This window comes from Papilio polytes, unplaced genomic scaffold (genome assembly GCF_000836215.1).
Source record: "Papilio polytes unplaced genomic scaffold, Ppol_1.0 DF824169.1, whole genome shotgun sequence".
NCBI lineage: Eukaryota > Metazoa > Arthropoda > Insecta > Lepidoptera > Papilionidae > Papilio > Papilio polytes.
In genome coordinates, this window is record NW_013525035.1 from 2,703,007 (window position 1) to 2,727,126 (window position 24,120).

Consider the following 24,120-nt stretch of genomic DNA (forward strand, 5'->3'; position numbering starts at 1 on the left):
AAAAAGAATTTACTAAAAACACTATGTCGAATGGCCATCCATCTCGTAGTGTTTTTGCCTTCCCCCGCTAGATGGTGCACGATAATACAAGAATGCTATCTGTCAGCTGCTGTTTTTTTTTTCCTTTTCCATTTTTTAACTAATGAAACTAATTTATAGTAAACTTCGAAACATTACTGTAAATTATCTTGATTATGTTATATGATAATGCAATTAAATTATTATTATAAATTTTTGTCTAAAAACTGCTAAAAACGGTTTATTTTAACAATCACAGATTATAAATTACCGTATCCCTACCACTACAACCAACCACACAGTAAAATAAAACCAAAACACAGTAGCTCGATGGTGTACCTATCTATACAGATAGGCAGCATCAGCGTAGTTTCAAAGAAAACAGCTGTATAGACGCCGTGCTAGACATCCTACTCACTCACTTGTTGCACCTACTTTCAAAACTTGAGATTTTACCTGTTTATGTGAGAAAGTGAACTTGTTAATGTGTCTTATTAGCATACAGAGTCGAGTTCGAGTTTGTGTTATCTAATTTACCGTTACCAAAGTCACAGGGACGCTAAATATGCATGTTGTTTTTAACGTTATAATTCGTTATGATGCACCTGCAGTGCGGTACATCGTTTCACGTTTGCCGCGGCGTCGACATGCACTAACAAATTAAGCGTACTCCGATGACTTATCAATAAACTAACGACAATCCACTTAGAGTAGCTACGTGGATCGACTTGTTGTCGGACAGGTAAAAAATATACGAATTGAGGAGTCACCAGGTCCCAAAATGACTCATAAGTGGTCATTGGCTTGCCCGCATGCGACTATTGTTTTGTTTTTACGGTACATCTTTTAATTCGATGAGTAAAGTGCAAAGAATGTGAAACTAATGTTATCTAGATAATTTTTCTATTGTGCCAGTTCTATTTTCAAATTAAGTGAATTACTTAGTTGGCGGGAACAATTACGTTAGGAATTAAAAAAGAATAGTAAAATGTTAAAGTGTTACAACTGCTAAAGCAATGGCACAGAGCTCAGTAGACTCGGATAGACTGTCTTCGGCTGGAATTTCAACTCATAGTTCTGGAACGGCGGGTACAGCTGGAGGTTCTGTTGTTGGGGTTAGACCTGGAGATCCTGGACATAAGAGAGAGGATGAAGATGATTATAACCTTGGGCCATTGCCTCCCATGTGGGAAAAAGCATTCACACCTTCCGGAGAGAGATATTTCATAGAGTAAGTAAAAATAACATGCAATTATTTTTTGTTTCTGCTATGTTAGCTACTAATAAAATACTACATATGTACCATCATGTTTCTTATTTAGTTATATGTGTAAGTTGTATGTTGTATGGATATGTTGCATGTTGAGCAAGTTGATAATGTGTAATGCAAACATAAGTTCAAGTTTGGACTACTAATTACCAAACAAAGTGAGTTCTATAATAGTGCAAGCTGACCTATGTACCTTTATTATCTTATGACAACTTATTTTCGAAGTACTTGTGCAATTTATAAGGCTGGGTGTAATTAGATTTAGGTAGGTTCTTTTCTGAGTGTGTTAGTTGATCTTTAGATATCTATTAAATCTTACTTACTAGTATAATTGTAAACATTTAGATGATCTATCTGGATCTAGCTGAAATTGGATGGAAGAATACGTAGACATTGTTGCGGACAATTAGGCTATCATAAACATTCACTAATATTCTCACTTGTTACACAATCATTTTATGTACATTAAAATCCAATAACTTAAACCTCGGTAACTTAAAAACCTCTCTAACTTCAAAAAATAATATGTTCCCTTCCCATCTGAGCCCAAAACCTCTACAACTAACCCTTGATAACTTAAAACCTCTATAACTTAAAATATTTTATATTTCCTTTGGACTTTAACTTATCGAGGTGCTATTTATATTATTATATGGTATTTAGAAGTAACCTGTAAGAATATACAGAAGAAGACAATTAATACAAAATCAGTTGAATAGCAACTAAAATTTTAGATAACTTCTATAACTTAATAAATAATAAAATATTGGCAATAAATACTATTGATTATCCTAGATTTGGCTATCTTTTATTTATTAACCAAGTAATAGGTGGTGAATTCTTTTGTTATTGTTTTTCTTAACACCATCAGCGCCAGACCCTTAGTGAGTGTTTAAAAAAAGCACAATATTTTTTTTTGTTGGAATGTGTTCTAATCTACATAATATATCATATATTGTTTTTCATGCCCATTTTTCCCCTTATTTTCTTAGATTTTTATCTGTGACATTAAGATACATGTGGTTAGGGAAATAGTTCATTTGAAATTCATGCCATACACAGTGTCACAAAGAGATACACATGGCGCCTAAGATGTCAAATGTGCCAAAACATACCACATACAAAATACAATCATGTCTCAGATGTAATCTTCTCTCCAGATATGTTGTATATAAAAACATTGGATACATAAATAGATTAACCATGAACCAAATTTCATATTAACACCATCTGATACAAAACAGCTATCCGCATACCGCAAGCCAAAGTCTGGAGTAAATATTTTTTTGTAAGTTCTATATTTAGACTGATTGTTACACTTGTATTTGAATCAGTTGCCTTCGGTCAGTTGTGTTGTAAACTCTGTGCAATTAGTACTTAGTTAAAATAGTTATATTCCATACTTTATTGAAGGAATTTTGGTTATTTTTTATTTTCTTATTTATCTTTTAACTATGCAAAAATAACTTAAAACTAGTTTCATATAGTAAATGCTAAACCTTAGTGATTTTTCGCTAGCACAGTGACTTGCGTACATAAATATTGTGTTTTAAAATATGTGTTCTTGTTATAACAGAAAGATAAAGAGGTAATACAATAAATATGCTCAGATTTAGTAAACAGTAACTGTGGAGGGGTACAACGGTAGAGGTTGACTTAAAAAGAGATGGATGAATTGTGTGAAAGGTTACATGTAGGAAGTGATGGAAGATAGAGTATGAAAATATGGTGCGCCAAGAACATGATGACTAAATGGAGCTGATAGTTTCGTTGTATTGCAACTTTATTGGTGGAGACCTGTTATTGGCTGTACAATTTAACTACCTCTATACCTAGTTTGTAATAAATAGCTGTTGGTCTTCTATGAAAATAAATAAATAAACAAAAGTAAACTCTTAAATGATTTAACATCACAAAAGAGTAATTTAATGATGTCTTGCTGTTATGATGTGTATGATTCATAATATAAAGTATCTTGTCATTATCTGATTGCTTTAGATAAATCACAAAAAGCAATGGTGGTCATTTCTAAGTCTCATGCCATTTTAAATCTGTAGTCTAAAGCCCACATAGTATTACATGCTCAGCTCTAAGTGACAGTTTTAACCGAACAGTCAAACAGATCAGTTGAAATTGCATGTGTAAGCAAAACTTTAATTGAACATTTCAACTGATGTGTCAGTTAAAACTGTCAATGGGGGCTTAAGTTACTATCAATTTTGAATTGTGAGTTGTCATTTGTTTTATGTTCTCTTAAGTATTCTGTGGTTTCATTTAGTTAACTCATTTAAACTATTCTGTTTCTTGTTGTACTTAGTCACAATACGGGAACATCACACTGGCTGGATCCAAGGTTAGCGAGAGTGAGGAAGCATTCACTCGGAGAGTGTGGAGAAGATGAACTACCGTACGGCTGGGAAAGAGTCACCGATGAAAGATATGGCTCCTATTACGTGGACCATATTAATAGACGTACGCAGTATGAAAACCCTGTACTGCAGGCTAGGAGATTAAGAGGTAAGATGTCTTATATTCTTCTAGTAGTTTCTAGTAGTTGATTCTAGTAAATGTAAACAAAAGAACAATGATACTTGTCCTTTTTCAATGCAAAGAACTGAATGTATATTGATTTTTAATCTGTTAATGCTTAGAAAAAGAGGAGGCAAAGGAAATATCAGGTAAATCGGTTATGTTATTAACTATTAAGGTTTTCTAGATTAAAAAATACTAACAGAATAATTTTTTTTATGCAATACAGAAGAAAAACAAACAGGTGACTACAAATGTTTGAATTTTTCTTACAAAAATGTATTCTAATGGCCTTAGTTTATACCCTTGAATTATCATAAAAACGTGAGCTAATACGATTAGTAAGGGTTTGAACATGACTCTTATGTCCGTGAATTACAAAGGTTGTTTCCATGTCTAAATATACAATCTTAGAGTGGGCGCACACCTTTGATTAAACAATCGCACATAGTTGTGCGATTGTCACTTGTTTCAGCCCATTCAACTGTTCGCACAACTAAAAATCTACTAGTGTGCTCCTCCATATAAGTTGATAGGAAATAGAGACGAAACAGTTGTCCGATAGTTTAGTTAAAAGTGACCGCGCTCTAAGTCTACTTCCTACAAGATTTACGTCACTAACCTTGCGAACCCTATATGAAGCCCTGCTTGAGCAATTGTATGAGGAATTGATTCTATAAAGAAAGCTAAATCAAACTCTAAAGCATACGCATAAAGTACATTTTACAATGATTGTAATAATACTTTCTACTTAAAACCATATTTGTTTCATCTTAGGTCAGAGATGTCCAATTTTTACAACAAATGTAATAAACTAGCTGTTCCCATGCGGTTTCATATAAGAATTATGAAAACTTTATTTTATTGTTTACCTTTCTCAAATGTCAATATTACTGTTACCTGAATAACCTTGCATCCTTAATGTTGGCAGCTTGTAATTTATGGTCCCTTCCCCATATGAAGGTTTATTTATTTAAAAAAAAATATTCAAAAATATGATGTGATTGCTGACATCTTACGCCACAAAGTAGTGTGTGTTTACGCTTTATTGTATTAGTTATTTGTTATATTATACTAGTATAGATACCAGGAAGTCATTTGTAAGCAACCATAAATAAGATGTACTTAGTTCCTGTTTCTCGCGGTATATGATCGTTTCAAGTATTTTTAGTAATGAAATTGAGTTAAAAAAGTTTGACTATAAATCGATTTACAGCTGAGAAGTTAGCATCTGAGAATGGGGGTGGCAGCCAGACGAACGGGCCCCCACCAGGGGGGGAGTTGCGCGGGGAGAGATTCACTATAACGCTCACAAAAGGCACTCAGGTATGAAAACCAATTGGTCGTTAATAATCGATTTATTATCTGTGAACATCGAACTTTCTCCTCGTGTTATGTCCGTGTTAATAATTTACACTTTTTTTATTCTCCGCAAATTGTTTATACATTGAAGTGCAGATTAAAAGTAGGATCAGGGAATTTGACGGTGTTATACCTTTAAAGCTAGTCGTTTGAAATTTTTTATAGACGACCACGCAAAATAATAAGAAAAAAAACTTTTAAATATGTATGTAGAAAAGATTGATTCGTAAGAATAGGTGAAGTTTGTCTGAAAGGAATTGAGCAATTTTTTATAGAGATACGCCGTTGATTTCCACGACTGTACTTACAGATTATACAAGCGCTTGTTATACATTTAAATTGAATATATGTAAAATCTTTACACAAAAGTTCAAAAATGGGTCCAAAATGTGTATGGTGAGATGTTTGTTCGACAGAATTACTTTGAAATTGACTGCCTCATTCAAGCTTTACTTAGATTTATCCTATAAAATTTGATTCGAATAAACTCCACGCGGACGAAGTCGCAGGCAAATCCTAGTAGTGTATATTTAGAGGTTTTTGGATAGTTGCCAAATTTGACTTTGTGACTGCTTAAGAGGGTAATTTGAACAAATCTTACTACTTTGTTCAAAGTAATTTTTATTTTTTTTAGGGTCTCGGCTTCACGCTTATCGGAGCTGAGGGTATTCCTGAAACAGAAGGCTACCTACAAATTCGAAGTATCGTGCCTCATAGCCCGGCATGGATTGATGGTAAGGTATTTTTTTTTTTAGTTTTTGTGTTACTTGTCTTTAATGTGATTTTAAAATTATACTATGAGTTTGACCATGTTTTTAATTCCGCGCTATCATAATTCGACCGCTATGTGCGTAATTTTTTGACCGATTTTGACGGGATTTTGACAGAAAAGTAGCTAGTAGAACGTAGACGAACGCGAGAATGTTATTAATGACCACTTTCGCTCGTTACTTTATAAAGAAATTCACTTTTGAAGTGTTTTATTTTACCATATACTAGCTTTCGCCGGCGTCCTCCCATTAATAAAAACAAAAGTGAGTAGCCTGTGTTCTTCCAGACTATCCTCTATGTTTAAGCCGAATTTCCTCGAGATCCGGACATCCGTTTAGGATACAAATTCTAACAAACATCCATCTAACCTTTCGCATTTATAATATTACTAGCTTTCGCCCGTCACGCCGTCCGTGTGGAATTAAAAAAAAATGAGTAGCCTATGTGTTCCGTTTAGCGGTTTAGGCTACAAACTTTAACCAACACCCATCCATCTAAACTTTTGCTTTTTTAATATTAGTAAGATTAGAAGATTAGTTTGAAGTAAGACGTATTTGCAGGAGCCCTTCGTCCAGGCGACGTGGTGGTCGGTGTGGGCGGGCGCGGCGTGCGCGGCTTGTCGCACGCGCAGGTCGCACAGATCTTCCAGTCTATTACACCCGGAACTGACGTCATATTGCACTTTGTACGAGGTTAGTAAAACTAAACATATAGTTGACATACTTAAAAGTAAAACCTTTTTTTTTAAATTTGAATTTAAGTCATAATTAGAACACGAGCGCCGCCAAGCGACTTTCGTGAGAACTTAGATTATTATGAAAATAGGGATCGTTGCGAGAATGTTGTTTGAACGATATGAGCTTGGTAGATCGATGATATCCTGACTGAGGAGTATTGTGAATATACCTGGAATCCGTCTTTACAAATGGCCGCCCACATGTGATCTCGAGTAGTAGTAATTCTGATATCGTGCTAGCTCAAGCCAACATCTATATGTATTATCTATATGTATATACTTCTATATTCTATGCTATATCAATCTATACTTGTTATATGATAAAGTGAACACACACTTAGGTACGTAGTCAGCAATAATAGTGTATTTTTGAAGAAAAAGTCCTACACTTACGACATCTTAGGCTATATATTTTCACGCTTTTAAACTTAGGGAGTAAATAATTTGGAAAAACCATAATGCGGGAAAGGGTCATACTACAAGTAAAGCTAACACTGTACTCATCATCATCGTCATCATCATCATCTCCACTAACATATCCTACTCCCGTAGAGTCGCCGTTAGGTTTGCGTCCTCTAAATAACTCTATCATCATCTCAGTCATCACTCCATTCTTGATCATGTCTCCTTTTAATCCATCCATCTCTTTCTACGTCTACCTCTACCGGTGTACCACACTCATAACTAACGTTCTCCTTGTAACATGCGATTCATCCTTCATAACACGCCCATACCATGCTAACCTTTTACTCCTTAACTGTGCTAGAGTCTAAATAAAAGTATAACGGTATTTAAAGTGATAAATTAAATTGTTTGTATGTTAAATTTCAGGTTATCCACTAACATTCGACTCAGAAGACCCTAATACCCGCGTGCTCAGTACATTGGCGGTGGACGCCACCACGCCGGCGACGTCTGATGCTGTTGCCATGCAACAACTAACACGGGCTTTAAGGACCAGGTAAAATATCCCATTTTAGTCTTACTGATATTTTAAATGGGAAAGTTTAGATGGATGGATGGATGTTAGAGTTTGTAGCCTAAACTGCTGAACGGAATTTGATGAAATTTGATACAGAAGATTATCTGGAAGAACACATAGGCTACTCACTTTTGTTTTTTTATTCCACGCGGACGGAGTCGCGGGTGAAAGCTAGTACTAATTACAAAGAGAGAGTTGTATTTTTATATTTATTGAAATAACTCAAAATCTATTTGGTCGATTTTAATTTCTTTACCTATGTTATCACTGAGTAACAGATTATTTTAAATTTCACGCGGACGAAGTCACCAGCAACTGCTAGTTAATAAATTTGCAAAGATGTAGAACATCCGGAAGAACGCAGGCAAACTTATTATTTTTTTAAACTAAACATGGTCGGTGTCAGGGGCATAACCTAGTTCTGTATTTGTATTTAGTTATTATTGTAATCGTGAAAGAAATTTTAAAATCGGTCCAGTTATTGAGTTATTTCAATACATACAAAAACACAAATATTTCTTTATTATCCTCTATACTATTAATATAGACAAGCTTTCAGTCAGCTTAGAACTAAGAAACAAACGTAAACAACTTAGGTTTCCAGACTTCAAATCAATGTTAATCTTATCAAGATCTGTACAGCAGTTTTGGCTTTATAATATTAGTAAGACTAGCTGATTCTCGTGACTTTCGGGATTTCGTCACCGTGAAATTATAAAAAAAAAAATGTGGTCTATAATACTCACTGATAAATTAATCTAATACATACAAAAATGCAAATGACAAATTAATAATATAAGTAATATTACTAAGATATCTTTATTTTCCAGGTTCAACTTGGAGTCGCCGAACAGTAACTCAGCGGCGGGTCACGACGAGCCGGACAAGGGGCGCAGCCCCGAGCGCCGCCTGCTCTCGCGCTCCTTCGACCTGGACCTGCCCGCCGCAGAGCCGGCGCCGCCGCGCTGCCCCTCCGCAGACCATCTCCTCACACTCGCTACTGGTACTCACTAATATAATAAAACATAAACAAACACTTATCTGTTATAAAGGATCTCATAAATCACTGCATATTGATAAATAATTCTTTTTTTAATAGAATGCCCTACATTTACGTCTCGCTACAGGCTTGAGTTTAATAGTTCGAACCAATTTTACGAATAAAGTTTGAATGACATCTGGCTATAGATGCTTTGGACCCCAATTTTGGGACTTTAGGAGATGAATTTCGTAAAGTCCTTTCTTACTAGACGCCTATGTAGTAAGAGGAACATCACTATAATACTTAAGTGTTTAGAATCAGTAGTTTTACATTGATCGTTGAGACATTTTATTCGTTTATGTATGTACATGATTTTATTATATCAGAGCATTCAAGTCGAAGCGGCGCGCGGTCGCCGGGCCGAGAGTTGGCGTTGACGCTGCGTCGCGGCGCTGCTGGCTTCGGCTTCACTATCGCCGACAGTGTGCACGGACAGAAAGTTAAAAAGGTACTAAACTATAATACATTAATCCGACTCGAAGGACCACATTTATATATCTATGAATTTAATTTTACTTTGAAATAAAGTAGATATTCGGATAAAAATACTTTAATGGTTAAGTACTGGATTAGATCAAATCATAAAGAAGGAATACACATCCCAGTAAAATGTTATAGTTAATTGCATATCAGTTACTGGAAAGTGACATTTACTCCCATAATTTGGTCATTCATAACAGTAAGATGGTACAGAAACTGTTATTAAATCAAATATCGTGCTTACTACTTGCATACTGGAATTCCACTTAACGTTTAACATGCTTGAACTTACATATAAACGTTGTAGTTTTTGTGTTTTCCGTCCTTAAACTGTTGCTGCTCTAAAAGTGGCAGGCGCATAGTACAACCATGCTAGTACTTAGATAATTGCTATTCCACAATAACAGGCGCTTTAGATCGAAAATTATATGTTGGACATGTTATCGTTTACAGGTGCTGGACAGAAGTAGATGCGCTGGGCTGAGAGAAGGCGACCTGTTGCTGCAGATCGGAGACACCGATGTAAGACATGCGCCACATCAGCACGTCGTACAAGTACGTATAAATAGTTAATAATTCAAAACACCTATAAAGTCAAGTAATTAATTTGACACGGAACAAGAATACTTTTCTGACAGTTTTGGCAAATCAAATTTGTTTGGATTGGATTCGCCGAAATAGCGAAACAACCATAGCTCATAGCGAAGTTGTAGATGTGTTGCTATTAAGTCCCGTTTAAAATGTCTAAAAAAGTTGTCAATTTTTCATTAATGAGTTCTTTTTCGAATAAAAACAAGTATTTTTCTACTAGCCTCCCCACTTGATAATCCAACTCCCCCCCTAAATCGACAACGGTTATGACAAAAATCAAAATCTTATAGGTATTAAAAGAGTGTCCTGCACTTCATGAAACAACGCTACGTGTATGGCGACGGAACAATGTGACGCGCGCGCCGCGCAGCCGCTCCGCTACTAGATTACAACAAAGTACGTATACCATTACAGTTGGCACGTCAGGAACAAGTGACATCTTCTGACAGACGTGCCAACTTGTATTGATGTTTCTAATATCTTAGCACCTCCATTCTAAGCAGCTGCAAAAAGTTTCAAGTGCAGTCAAATACGTTTAAATGTTATTTAAAGACACTTATTGGCAATTAATTAGGTTTTGAGAATTTATCACTAGATAGCGTTAATAATGATTATTATAAAAATATTTCAAGTGAAGTCAACTATACCTCCTCTATATATTTGAATCTCTTTGTCTTTGAGCATAATATATAGTGCGCTTAAAATCTATGGGATGTTATTTTTTCTTATAAAGTAAATAATTTATGGTTTTCCGTATATTTTATACAGCGTCAACAAACAACAACCAGTTGTGTAGGAGTAAAACGCCAACGGCAGAGCAATTACGTTCTCCCGCACAAGATAATCTGCGGGACAGACTTGATGATATGAATACAGGTAATACAAATATATATTTACTATACTTTTACCTTATAAAATGTACCAGGTAATATGCACGACAAATATATAATATAGCATTCGGACTACTAAATAGTGTCATTTTGATCATATCTTAGCATGTTACCACAAGCAACAGTAATTTGCAATGTACATTTAGAAAAAAATCATTTTTACCCTACTAAAATTTAGTAAGAAGTGGAAATCTAAAAAAATTGTTCGATTCTCACTTGTAAAAATTATTTATAGGTACATTTTTTTTAATGTATTTGAGTATATTTAAAAACAAGAAAAATGTTACATTTAACATAACAGTTACTTTAGTTTAATATTTAAAATCTCTGTTTCAAAACGCAGCCAATAGATGGCGCTGTTTATTAAAGTTGGTTGTGTTTGAAATAATTTTTAATTCAAATGTAAATCTCTTGATCACATATAACAACAATTTGTAAAAAATGTTTTTAAAAATCTTTGATATATTTAACAGAAGCAACATACGCAGTCCCGGAGCACAAATCCCGGGAAACGCGCGAGAGTTTAATGGACCGGAGACGGCGGAGCAGCACTCCCGGCGCGCGCCTTACCCTGCCCGTTGTCTCTCCCTGGACAGAGCCCGCACAGTGGCAGGAAGAGACATGGATAGATAACTCCAATAACATACGCAACTGGGCGGAGAATGCTCAGAAATGGGAGGGGAACGGACAGAAGTGGGAGGAGAATGGACAGAAGTGGGAAGAGAATGGTCAGAAGTGGGAGGAGAATGCGAATGGGAACGCTTGGGATGGGAATGGGGAGAGATGGAATGGTAATTGGGGGGAAGTACCGACGCCGACTGTACACGTTGATATGAACGCTGCATATTGGAGGGGGAACGCGAGTGTTGCTGATAGCAGTGATAATGGAGGTTAGTGGTTTAAATATTTAAAATCTATACCAATATTATATTGATTTGTATATTTGTATGTATTGAAATATTAAAAACTACTACGCCGATTTAGAAAATTCTTTTACCGTTAGATAGGTTATTTATCTGTGAACAAAGGCTATATTTTAAAATTTCACATGGACGAAGTCGCGAGCAACAGCTAGTATATTTAAATGCTTCAGTTTGGATGGATGGATGGATGTTAGAACGTACATAGTTATGGAACGGCTTAACGGATCTTGACGAAATTTGACATAGATGTAGAACAAAGTCTGGAAGAAAACATAGGCTACTTTGTTTTTTTTTAAATTTCATGCGGACGGAGTCGCAGGTATCAGCAATCAATATAGAAATGACTGATTTATATGGTACACTCAAAAATTTACCGAAATCAAAAATACTTTTGTCGTTACAAAGCTGTATAATCACTGAGTAACAGAGGATATAATTATAACTAGTTTTTTGTAATTTCTGTGAAAATTAAAATTAAACAATTTTATATGTTTATTTATCGTTTATTTATTTAGGTTTCCCAGAAGACGGTATGCTTCATTCTCCCACAACGGCAGCAATCGGCGGTCTCTCGCGTCAGTCGCCTTCCACCAGCAGAATACGTCCTCATTCACCTTCTAATTCTACAGGTAAATAACATGAAAACGTCATTTATGCAAAGAAAACTTATACAATACTTGACGAGATCTTACTAATATTATAAATGCGAAAGTTTAGATGGATGTTTGTTAAAGTTTGTAGCCTAAACTGCTGAACGGATCTCGATGAAATTTGGCATGTATAGTCTGGAAGAATACATAAGTTACTTACTTTTGATTTTTAATTCCACGCAGAGTCGCATGCGAAACCTAGTAATATAAATGCGAAAGTTTAGATGGATGTTAGAGTTTGCAGCCTAAACTGCTAAACTCTCAATAAAATTTACCATGTTGTACCATTGAAATTTAACATATGGGCTAATTACGCTATTTTTGTTACCACGCGGATTTCCGCGCCTCGGCTAAAATTAAAATTATTCTTTTTCCCGTTTCCAGGTCGTTTGAGAAGTAATTCGCCATCAAACAACAGCGCGACAGACCGATTGCTGAACAACTCTCCTTCAACTCGTCTGCAGAGTCAGTCGCCTTCAAATAACTCCTCGAACAGCAGGATTAAAGGATCACCTCTGAGGTAATTATATTATAAAAAAGTTAAATTTCGATATTTTCGAGAAGAAATTGTAGCCTAGTTGTTAGAAAGGATTATAATTTACTAGCTATTTCTTAATATCGTAGCATGACATTTTTTTTTAATTCAATTGATTTACGTTTTCTAAAACTTTCAATTGCAAATATCAAAATTCAAATGCTTAAATGACAACAAAAGCCTTTGCCATTGCCTAACAATTACCATTACCATGGCAACCATGGAAAACTTAGTTTTTTCTCTTTCCCCTAAATTTTCGTAGCGTGAAAATGTAGTCTTGTCGTAAGTGCAGGGCTTTTTATTAAAAAAAACATATACTGCTATTGCTGACATCCTATATAACAAGAAAAGAGTGTGTTTACGGCTTCATAAGTACAGATAATTCTTTAAATAATTATTAAGTACATAACATATTTCAGACTTGGAGATAACTCCCCGTCGCGCCACATGCACTCCCCCGTGCGGCGCTCACCCTGCTACGAGGGGGAGCCACTGCAGCCCGGCGCCTACGGGAACTACCCACAAGTTCGTATTACTGACCCCACTCCCGCCCGTATTACTGACACCACCCCCACCCGTATTACTGACACCACCCCCGCCCGTATTACTTCTCGTGGAAGTTCTATTGGCTATCTGAATCCGTAAAAATAGAAAACCGATCACTGCCTATAAACATCCACAATAGATAATATTCACATAACGTTAAAAACCAAAAAATGCACCCCAAATGATACCGCCAGTGCGTTTTTAGACCCACCAGCATTAGGATACATTAAATTGCTATAACTTTGTGGAAACATAATTTATTTTATGTAATGTATATACCTGAGATAGTCGTTTCGTACTAGCGAGAGGGGCATAGTTTTCTTCGTCCGTACCAGCTTAAGTACCACGTCAGGTCGATATCGGCCTGTTAGCCAGTGAAAGTGTTAAAATACTATGCCCAGTAATAATAGTGACATCTGCAGGTGTCGGGCGGCGGTGCGCTGGACCCTGAAGCCGACGTGCTGGTGCGGCTGGCACGCGGCGTCGCGGGCTTCGGCTTCCGCATCGTCGGCGGCACCGAGGACGGCAGCCGCGTCGCCGTAGGATACGTCGTGCCTGGTAATATAACCAGTTACATTAATGTTTTTATGTTGCATTAGCTTACGCCCGCGACTTCGTCCGCATGGAATTAGAAATACAAAAATAAGTAGCCTATATATTTTTCCATATTATCCACTACATCTATGTCTAATTTTATCGAGATCCATTCAGCGGTTTATATTACAAACTCAATACATACATCCCACTAAACTTTCGCATTTACATTAGTAAGATGTGGATAGATGTTTGTAAAAGTTTGTAAAAAACTGCTGAACTATGAAGTCAACCAACCCACAGTGCAGCGTAGTTGACTATAGCCTAGTCAGCCCTTATTAGGTTAGGCTCCGAACCCCTCGGTAGGGACGTATAGTGAGCTGGTGATGATTACAGGTGGTCCCGCGGACGGTCTACTGCGTGCAGGCGACTTGCTGACGTCGGTAGATGGCGTTTGCGTGCGCGGCGCTACACACGCGCGCGCCGTCGCCTACGTGTCGCAGGCAGCCGCGCGCGGACATGTCAGTACATTCCCATCATCGTCATCATCACCTCTACCTTATCCTATTCCCGTATGTCAGCACCAGGTTTTCCTACTCCATATAACTATTATCTCAGTCATCACTCCCTTGGTCCTATCACCTTTCAATCCATCCATCTCTTTCTATGTCTCCATACCGGTGTACCACACTCATATGTGACGTCCTCATAGTTACTTCATGTTATATGTGATTCTCTCCTCATAACATTCCTATAGCTTTAATATACACCACTCTATTGTATTTAAACCTATACGCGACTTCACCAGTACAGTTAGTAGCGCAGTTTCTATCATCTGATTTCACCGCAAATAAAATTGATCTTACAGGAACGAGGTTTAATTTTATTATACACGTCTTTTATACACTTCCTCCTGATTATTAAATTTTATTTCATATAAACTTTAAAAAAACGCGATAAAAACTGGCTAGTCTGAACGCACCCTTATGTAACTTGGGCAGAATTTGAACAATAAAAAGTCAGCTATTTTATATTATTCTCAGAGTATATCATGTTAGTCGAGTTTAATTTTCTAGTTTTTTAATATTGTTTATAATATTCTAGGTGACGTTAGGTGTGCGACACAACAGAGCGGACATCCAGCCGCTAGGGTTGCCTACAATGGCTCCACACGCCCACCAGCCATTGCTTACGTGAGTTAAAAACCTAAATATTCGTAACTTTATAATTATTTGCATTCTTGTCTATAATCATATTATAAAAAGGAAATATTTGTATTTTGTATGTATTGAAATAACTCAAAAAACACTGGGTTGATTTTCGGTCGATTTTAACAGTGGTAGTGCCCGCTTTAACATGTTAGCACTGTAGGGCCGGCTCGCCCCCAGTAATACCACGACCACACAGAAGACAGGCGTCAAATGGAAGCAATTCCGTGTCTCGTCTGATGAGTGCGGTGCCGGAGGCCTAATTTAGGTCCCTTTCTCTTTACCACCCTCTTCTTATGAGGAGAGGATGGGAAGGGGAAGTGGAATTGACAGTGGAGAAGAGGCAGGAAGGGGAAATATCCTCTTTATGTGCGTCTCCTCCTCTGTCGGATTAGGGTAGGCAACGCATCTGCAATTGCGGATGTCTATGGGCAGCGGTCGTTTCGCCATTTTAGCGGATTCAGGTGGCCGCTTGCTCGTTTGCCACCTTATGTTATAAAAAAAAATAACAGGAATTTTTTATTATAACAATTTTCAAATTCACGCGGAAGAAATCGTAAGTATTTAAAAACTGTAGGTGATTGATTTTGGTCTTCGTCAGTTTACAATCTGACTGAATTACAAAGGACTGAAAGAATCCTTTCCAATAAGGCCTACTTAAAATTTCAATCTGGCTTTACACTAATAGCTGGTCTATTAAAAATAGTTTTTATTTCAAGTTTATTAATTCTGCGGGATTTTAAATCAAGACCAGTCATATATCACATGTGAGCGATTTGTCATTTTTATCAGAGCTATTTGTACGTAATTTTTTGCCATTAGCTCCTTGTATAGATGTTTTCAAATATCTTAGCTCGGACCATCGTTCGACATTGGGCCAAGATATTTGAAAAGACATACCTTCGTTGGCTAGATTTATTACCATATGTTAAAATTAAAATCTCATAAGTTAGTATTGCAGCTAGATTAATAGTTTTTTGTAGATAGCTTTATATCTATACTAATATAATAAAGAGTAAACGGACACTACTTCGTGGCGTAGGATGTCAACAATCACAGCATATTTTTGAATAACTCTTTCTTTAATTAATGCCCTACACTTACTAAAACGCTTTAGGCTTGATATTTTTACGCTGTTAAACTTTGGCGGTAAATAAATTGGAAAAATAACCGTATGTGGGAAAGGGACCATAAACTACAAGCTGCCAACATTAAGGCAGCCTTTTTTTTATGGTAGGGGTTGGTAAACAATAAAATAAAGTTTTTATAATTTCATATGGATGAAGCCGCACGGGAATGGCTAATATAATCTGTGTTTAATACATTTTTGTGGTTATTTCCAGCGCTGACCCATCTACACACCACATGCCGCCTGCCTCATATAATATACTCCACCCATCGCCTATGTATCCGCCTGCCATGCCTGTGTAAGTTGGCACATCATAATAAACAATATTCTTATATTCCACGTGCCAACTTAAATGCAAGACTGATCTCTGTTTTGTTTTAGGTACGGTGTTCAATACGATAGTCCTCCAGGCGGCTGGTCCCCAGTGCCTTATGACGTCACTGTCACAAGAAATGATGGGGAAGGATTCGGTTTTGTAGTTATTTCTTCTACTAATAAAGCAACAAGTACTATAGGTAAGTTATTTAAAAGGTATTATTCAATATGGAGCTAGTAAATTTTAATTATTATTAATATTAAAAATGCGAAAATTAACATGTATGGATGGAAAGGCTGAATGGATGTCGAAGAAATTTAGCATAAATATAGAGCAGTCAGCAAGAACACATAAGCTACTTTTATATTTTTAATTCCACGCGGACGGAGTCACGGGCGAAAGCTGTCAAACAATGAATTGATCCCTTAAATTTTACTAGCTGGTATAAAATTGTATTAGCATCCCATTTTTATTGCTGTATTTTTTGTCTCTTCAATAAATTAATTCAAAATAACTTTCAGGTCAATTAATTGCCAACTCTCCCGCCGCGCGCTGCGGTCGCCTGCACGTGGGCGACACAATAATCGCCATCAACCACCTGCCAGTGCGCAACCTGCCGCACCCGGAGGTGGTCGCGCTCATCAAGCGCTCCGGCGCCGCCGTCACCCTCACCGTGCTGCCTGCTCACCCCGCGCAGCACCCGCAGCACCCCCAGCACCCTCAGCACCCGCAGCCGCACTGCTGACACGGATACAGAACTACTGATGGATACTGAACTACTGACGGATACAGAACTACTGACGGATACAGAACTACTGACGGATACAGAACTATTGACGGATACAGAACTACTGACGGATACAGAACTACTGACAGCTGTATAACTGACGGATACAGAACTACTGACGGTTGTGGAACTGCTGATGGATACCGAATATCTGACGGATGCAGAATTCAGTCGAAAGTGGAACTTCTGACGAAAGTGGAATTGCCGACTAACACAGAACTTCCTACTAAAGTTGTATTGCTGACTAACAAAACTGTCGACGACAGTAGATCTGCTGAATACGGAACTGCTGTCGGACGTAGAATTACTGACAGAAGTGAAACTCCTGACTAATGCGAATTGCTGAACAGTAACTACTAATCGTGTATTTTGGTGAGTTTATTATGTATTTTTTATACTACTGATTAATAGACCTCTAAAATTTATGAGTTATGGCAACAGCTAGTAAAAGCAAAGGTTTTGATATTCTTAAAGTATTTCACACAATGTGTGTGTTTGTATTATATTTTGTATCCCAGATTTTTCATTGTCTTTGCACGAACTATACCAGTTTTTACATTTAAATATGTAGGGTAACCACACTGTATATAATTTTTCAGTATTTTGGCAGCTTGTCAGTTGACAATAATTTATTTAAGTTTTTATTTAGTTATGATGGGATAGCTTTAATTAATTGTAGAATTTTAGTTTACGTCTATATACGATTTAATTAAAAGGATTGATAGTGGAACAAGTAACTCTCATACACATAAAATTTAATTTTACATAAAACTAATGTAAAATTAGTACCAATAAATTGAGGCACATTTTTAAAATACTTACACATAACTTAACATTTTTTTGTAATTAAGAAAATGGAGCAAAATGCACTTTATATTTCGATGCAGACCTTTTGCATATATTTCGGTATTATCCGTCCAAATTGTGTTGACTAAACGACTATAGAAGCGCGGAAACATCTCTCTCTTTCTAAATCTTTTGATAGAGTAAGATAGAAACACATTCTGTGTTTTTATATGGGTATGTAAATGTATGATTTATCGTTATAATAGAATAAGAGATATTTAAAATATTTTTTTTTAATATCTCTATGATTTTGATGTAAATTTTGTAATGGATATATTTTTTAGAAATCCATTTAATTAGTTATTAATAATAAAGTATCTTAAAACTCGAATTTCTATGTTTAAGGTTGCCTAAATGCCTTTAGTGAACAGTAGTGGTTGATAAATTGAAAAAAAAACTTTATTATTCAAATTACAATTTTGTATATTGGAAAACAATAAAAAATTACCGTTTTCTTATAAATCAACCACTACTGTAAAATAATACGCGGACCACCGAGTGAAGAAATATGGGATAAGATTTATTTAATAATTATTAGATTTAAGTTTACCTCGGATAAAATAGATGGCGCGCATGTCATTCCCATATCGATAAAAATAATAATTTACTTTGTTAATTTTGATATTATATCACTAGCTTTTGCCTGAGACTTCGTCCACCCAAATAAAAAAAAATAAACACTCACTGATGTAGTTTTCCAATGGCGAGTGAATTTTTGAAAAAATGTCCAATAGTTTTTCAGTTTTTTCGTAACAAGCAGAAATAAAAATACTTTTTTTTATAATAGTAATAATTCTCTTATATTTGAGTTTTATTAAAAGTGTCAAGTCATATTTATTATTTGACGATTCTGCGTTTATTTAATCTGTGACTTGTTGAAACGTCGCGCGCCATTTTGTATGTTAGTATTAAGAACGCAATAATAGTGCCTTTAGTTCGTAAATATCGTCTTGCCTTTTCCAACGCTCGAGAAAAAACAATTCCATCCAAAGAACTTTTGATATATTTAATCTCAATTAGAGAAATCTTAAATGGAATTGATAGAAAACAATGCAATCTGTTACCGTATCTATGTACTTTTTTTATAACTTTTTTCTGCGGTTTATAATTGATACTAAAAGTAATAAGGCTTTAAACTTAAAGAATCTAGAATTTTGTTTTGGTAGTTTTTTTGGTTAACCAAAACTTATTCGTAATTATTAGGTGTTTTGTCTCATTTACTCGTTACTACAGGAGTATTGCATTCTCTGTTCTACATATATTTGTATAATAAAACGACTGTTTTCTACTTTACTGTTTGTATGAGTTTTTAAGCAATAGTTAGCAATATTATATAAGTCGGTTTATAGCAGGTTATACCTTTAAATATATTTTCATTACATAAATGAATTTTTATTTCGCTAAGACCATAAAAATAACAGCTGATAAAAGTAACCAACTTTCAGTCTTCAAAATTTTTTATTACTTATTTTTTATTTTATCCAAAATTTTGACGTTAAATAATGTTGCCTACAAAATATTATATTAATATAGATGTAAGAGAAATAAAACACCATACTTTTTGTAATAAATTTAATTTAAAACCTTATCAAAGGGAGACTTAAATATCAGTTCTTTAGTAGTCGACAGACTTGACTCTGACGGGCGTGACGTCATCATCATTAGGTGCGGTCGCGGTGGACACGATCCAGTCGGTGAAGCGGTCGATCCTCGTGAACACATCAGGAAGGTCATCACCACATTCATGGAAATATGAAGAGATACCAACAACCACCTGGTCGATGACCATCGGAGCACCGGAGTCACCGCGACAAGTACCCACAGCACCCTCCTCGGAGGCGCAGATCACAGCTGGAAATAAAACATTATGTTGGCATCGCTAGATAGTTGTTGAGAATACAGATTCAGTTTCACTCACTGATCACACACATGGAGAATTATCATACGAAGGACCTAGGATTAGTCGGTAATTAGGCTGTCTTAAGTATATCCTAGTACCTGAATGGTTTAGTAATGTAACTAGTACAAAAAAGTATAAACTCACAGTCGCTCACGGCTACGTTGCCGACGTTTTCGAAGCCAGCCGCGCATTCGTCCAAAGGTACTTTCTTGAGGTACACTTTCTTAAGTGTTTGCAGTTGAGGTCCAGTCAACTGCAAAATATTTAAAACTATAGTGACTACAATGGGATTGGATTACTATGGGATTACAATATAAAATATGTGTATGAATAATAAGAAGTTGTAACAAAGCTTTAAAAACTTTATAATTATATTCTTCCTTCTCCTATTTCCGTAAGGTCAGCGCAACAGGTTTTTGTCCTCCACATAACTGTCATACGTCATCTCAGTCATCACTTCCTTTTTGACCATATCTCACACGTAATCCATCCATTTATTTCTAGCTTAAAATACTTACACTTTCGAATCCCCAGCTAACAACTTTGACAGACTGTCCATTAGGGATGTAGGTGTTCTGTGGGGGAAGGAAGAGGATATTGATGTTGTTGGTGATGGCGAAGGGAGTCTGCAGAAGGACGATAGCGACATCATTGGCGACGGGACTCTCCTGGTAGTCGGGGTGCTTGGTAACTTCCCGGATAGTGGTCACAGATCCGCCAGACAGGCTGTTGGTGGAACCGGCGCGCACCTGGAAGTTGCCAAGGTTGGCACCACTGCAAACAAATAGAGAAATATAGCAAAAGATTGGAATTTCTCGTTATTGTTCCCATCCAAGTACTATCAGGGCCCTTCGCGGTGTTCCACTTCTAGAAAAATTGTTATTTGCAACTAGCTAAACCCCACTTCTTACAAATAACCAATTAGGTAGCAGTAAGTTGCGCAAACAACTAATAATCAGCAATTAGAAGTGAAGAAGAACACCGCGATGTTTCCCAATAGTACCATTTCTTTCTCGATACTTCCAAGTGCTACATCTACTACCAGCTTTGAACAGACATTTGTTTTCACATTCTGTAACAGCAAAAGTGTACTTACGTGAAGCAGAAGGCGGTAGTGAGCACATGCCAGGAGGAGATCAGACCACCGACACAGCGTTGCACGGTAATACCAGCCCCAGGGTAGTGGTATGCGAGCGACACTATGTACGGGAACTCCTCGATTGTGGTCGGAGTACCACCGACTAGTCTGCTCTCAGGTGCTGCCGAAGCTGTGAAAAGGTTGAGATAGTTATGTTTTTTTGCTTTTTGAATAAAAGTTGTTTGACTACCGTAATTTTTAACGTGGACATTCTTTATTTAATACGAGACTTTAACAATAAACTTCTTTTTTTAATTACTAGAACGTCCTAAACTTACAACATAGATATTTCGACTGACTCAAGAATCTATCTTTTATTTCATCCACAAATATAAATCATTAGTAATGATTACTGTGGCTATTTTATATACAATCGATTTATTAACTTTACTCAACTCATCGGTTTCATATTTCACATTATACTTACCAGCACAGACGAGAAGCGCCAGACAAAGAGCCTTGTAAACCATGGTCACTGCACACAGGTCCACAGGAGGTGACTACATCTGACACACTTTTAACACTTTATATATTTAGCACTTGTCTTGCATTGATATCTTAAGATCACCCGACATCCACCTACAGGATGTTTTCATTATAAGGCTATAGAATAGTAAAAATTTTCTTTGTACGTATTTTGAATTATAAAACGAGAACGACAGTCAATGTGTTAAAAAATGTTTTTTTCAGAAATCAACAATCAATTGTAAAATTACCAAATTCTGGAAGCTAAGATTTATTTTTCTATTCTTAGACAATAAAAACTTCTGAAAACGAAACCTAAACAATCTAAACTGAATTTAGTATGAACCTTGGTAACCGAGATTAACAGAACACGCTGTATGTATTACCTAACTTACCTATATAGATAAATAAGTTGCTAATCTCACGTACGCGTTATCGGTTAAGCATTTTATTATTTGATAATTACTATTGATTAATTTCCGTTAAATCTTTTAATATGATTTTTTAACATCCTTAAACTAGAAGCTAGTAAATAAGGAGATTATTCTATAAATAAAACAATACATACAATTGCTTATAATATATTTTACATTTCAAATAATACAGGCGGTTACATAAAAAATAAATAGGGTCATACGAATTACACTATAAGTGTAATTAAGGGTACAAAAACGTTACAATATTACAAATCTACGTCCAATAAACAATCTGTACAGAGAACATACAAGGACTTAGTACTATGAAACTTTTAGATATACTAACAAGTGATTTTTATAAATATCGTGAAGTTTTCTGTCACTTCTGTTACATTCTTTGGGCTATTTCACATCCTAGCAAAAGTTAAATCTTCAGCTGCGTCAACTTAATGTTTCCTGAGTTAATTGTACTAATTAAAATATGAATTTGGCTGTCAGGTGTATGCACCTGTTATGACACGAAAATTAGGGAAAATGGATAACGTAATTATCAATGAATGAATTCGTATTAGATTTTTGAAACACAAGTCATGGGAATCTACCATCACCATCTAATACATTTTATCATTTACGTTTCGAATTTCTCTCGAACATTTTCGTCATAGGCCACCTCAGATGTGTTTCATGATTATTTTCGAGTCAAAAAAAGTCAAAAATAACAAATTAATGTAAATATTTTTCGATATTTACTCTTACACATAAATCACAAATTATTATAAAATAGATATTCTTAAAAATAAAAAAAAAATATATAATTGTAAATAAAACATATAAAGATATAAAATGATTAAAATTAAAATATAAAATTGGAGATTATCAATTTTTAGGTAAAAATCTATTCCTATTTTTTTTTCTTACAACTAAGTTTAATACATGTTTACTTACAAAATATAACTTTGTGAAAATTTCATTTTACTAGGCTTTGTTACGTCTTTTTATAAAGAAGTGTTACATGGAATATATTTGGTGGGACCATTTTCTGAGGAATGTTTTAAACGGTAAACTTTCGTAAACATATTTTTGCTTTACAATTATAATAGAAAGAATTTAAAAATGAACCTAACCAGGATATGAGAGGCGCTGCCGTCTGTTGTCATCATTGATAAACGTAGACAGAAAATGTCATAAACGAAGAGTGTTTAATGCGTTTGTATGGTTCTTTTATAAGGAAAAAAGAAAAATGTTAACTGACAATCGCAAACAAAAATAGCTACATACATACATATTTCAACGTTAAAGATAGCCGGCTAAAATGGCCGGCTCTGATTATTCCCAACTGTCACTCCGGTCTGTGCTCATGTGAGAATAAAAAGTTTCATCCGTCCCAACATCACCAATAAGGTGACAGGTGGAACCGTTATGAAATAAAATAAGTTCCGACTGTCCACTCATCGCAAAAGGTGGGACGGATGAGCCTTTTTATTCTCATCTGACCTCACGTGGGGACAGAGCGGGGTGACGATTCGGAATAATGCGATGGCCGTCTACAACCCTGACCACTGGTTGCTTGAGTCATTATATTCCGCCGCCGATGGTGATTTTTTTTATTTTTTAGGTTATCGTAAAATATTATAATAAAGAGATAATGGTTACGTACGATAATGTTCCTTAGTGTTTTTATTATAATAAAGAACTATGACGTCATCGGACTTAGGTATCACGTTATCGCGGACGAGTATTCAACATAATTGTTAAAAATATACTACATAATGAAGACGCAGCTGATTATTTAAATTGTGATATAAAAATCACTATTCAATACAAAATATGGAGCAAATGTGTAGGAAAACTTGAACACTTCAGACTTTTAGATTAGGTGTTATTTTTAAAACATACATAGATTAAAAAATTTGTGCTTTCATTTACATATCAATAAAAAAAAACTTCATTATCAAAACAAAGTCGATATAGATTCAATATATAGAACATAGAACGTAATAAATCTAAAATAAACACACAAGACTATTTTCACTGTATTTCCACTATCGTAAACTTG

The 24,120-nt window shown here is 35.7% G+C and overlaps 2 protein-coding genes across 2 annotated transcripts; one reads left to right on the forward strand and one right to left on the reverse strand.

Annotated features, from left to right (window-relative positions):
• Positions 1-328: 328 nt before the first annotated feature.
• Positions 329-18,732, forward strand: LOC106111418 (membrane-associated guanylate kinase, WW and PDZ domain-containing protein 2). Its single transcript, XM_013293504.1, has 21 exons — positions 329-1,249; positions 3,606-3,805; positions 5,034-5,143; positions 5,814-5,913; positions 6,511-6,642; positions 7,518-7,647; positions 8,499-8,671; positions 9,037-9,158; positions 9,644-9,745; positions 10,072-10,177; positions 10,550-10,657; positions 11,145-11,561; positions 12,110-12,223; positions 12,629-12,764; positions 13,199-13,304; positions 13,748-13,883; positions 14,256-14,380; positions 14,964-15,052; positions 16,411-16,494; positions 16,578-16,711; positions 17,034-18,732. Exons 1-21 carry the CDS (start codon positions 1,035-1,037, stop codon positions 17,255-17,257), a joined length of 3,063 nt encoding a protein of 1,020 aa, XP_013148958.1. The 5' UTR covers positions 329-1,034; the 3' UTR covers positions 17,258-18,732.
• A 980-nt stretch (positions 18,733-19,712) lies between these two features.
• On the reverse strand, positions 19,713-21,720 carry LOC106111322 (trypsin, alkaline B-like). The gene is made up of 5 exons (XM_013293349.1): positions 21,611-21,720; positions 21,142-21,313; positions 20,564-20,819; positions 20,190-20,298; positions 19,713-19,996 (listed from the first exon to the last, which is right to left on the reverse strand). The coding sequence occupies exons 1-5, from the start codon at positions 21,651-21,653 to the stop codon at positions 19,761-19,763; spliced, it is 816 nt and encodes a 271-aa protein (XP_013148803.1). The 5' UTR covers positions 21,654-21,720; the 3' UTR covers positions 19,713-19,760.
• Positions 21,721-24,120: the final 2,400 nt, after the last annotated feature.

Excerpts from the sequence above, each read along its gene's own strand:
- LOC106111322 (XM_013293349.1), bottom strand. The coding sequence starts at position 21,653 with ATGGTTTACAAGGCTCTTTGTCTGGCGCTTCTCGTCTGTGCTG. Across the intron at positions 20,820-21,141 it reads ACTACCGCCTTCTGCTTCAC|TGGTGCCAACCTTGGCAACT; the intron begins GTAAGTACACTT and ends ATTTGTTTGCAG. Across the intron at positions 20,299-20,563 it reads TTAGCTGGGGATTCGAAAGT|TTGACTGGACCTCAACTGCA; the intron begins GTAAGTATTTTA and ends AATATTTTGCAG.
- LOC106111418 (XM_013293504.1), top strand. The coding sequence starts at position 1,035 with ATGGCACAGAGCTCAGTAGACTCGGATAGACTGTCTTCGGCTGGAATT. Across the intron at positions 5,144-5,813 it reads CGCTCACAAAAGGCACTCAG|GGTCTCGGCTTCACGCTTAT; the intron begins GTATGAAAACCA and ends TATTTTTTTTAG. Across the intron at positions 11,562-12,109 it reads TGATAGCAGTGATAATGGAG|GTTTCCCAGAAGACGGTATG; the intron begins GTTAGTGGTTTA and ends TTATTTATTTAG.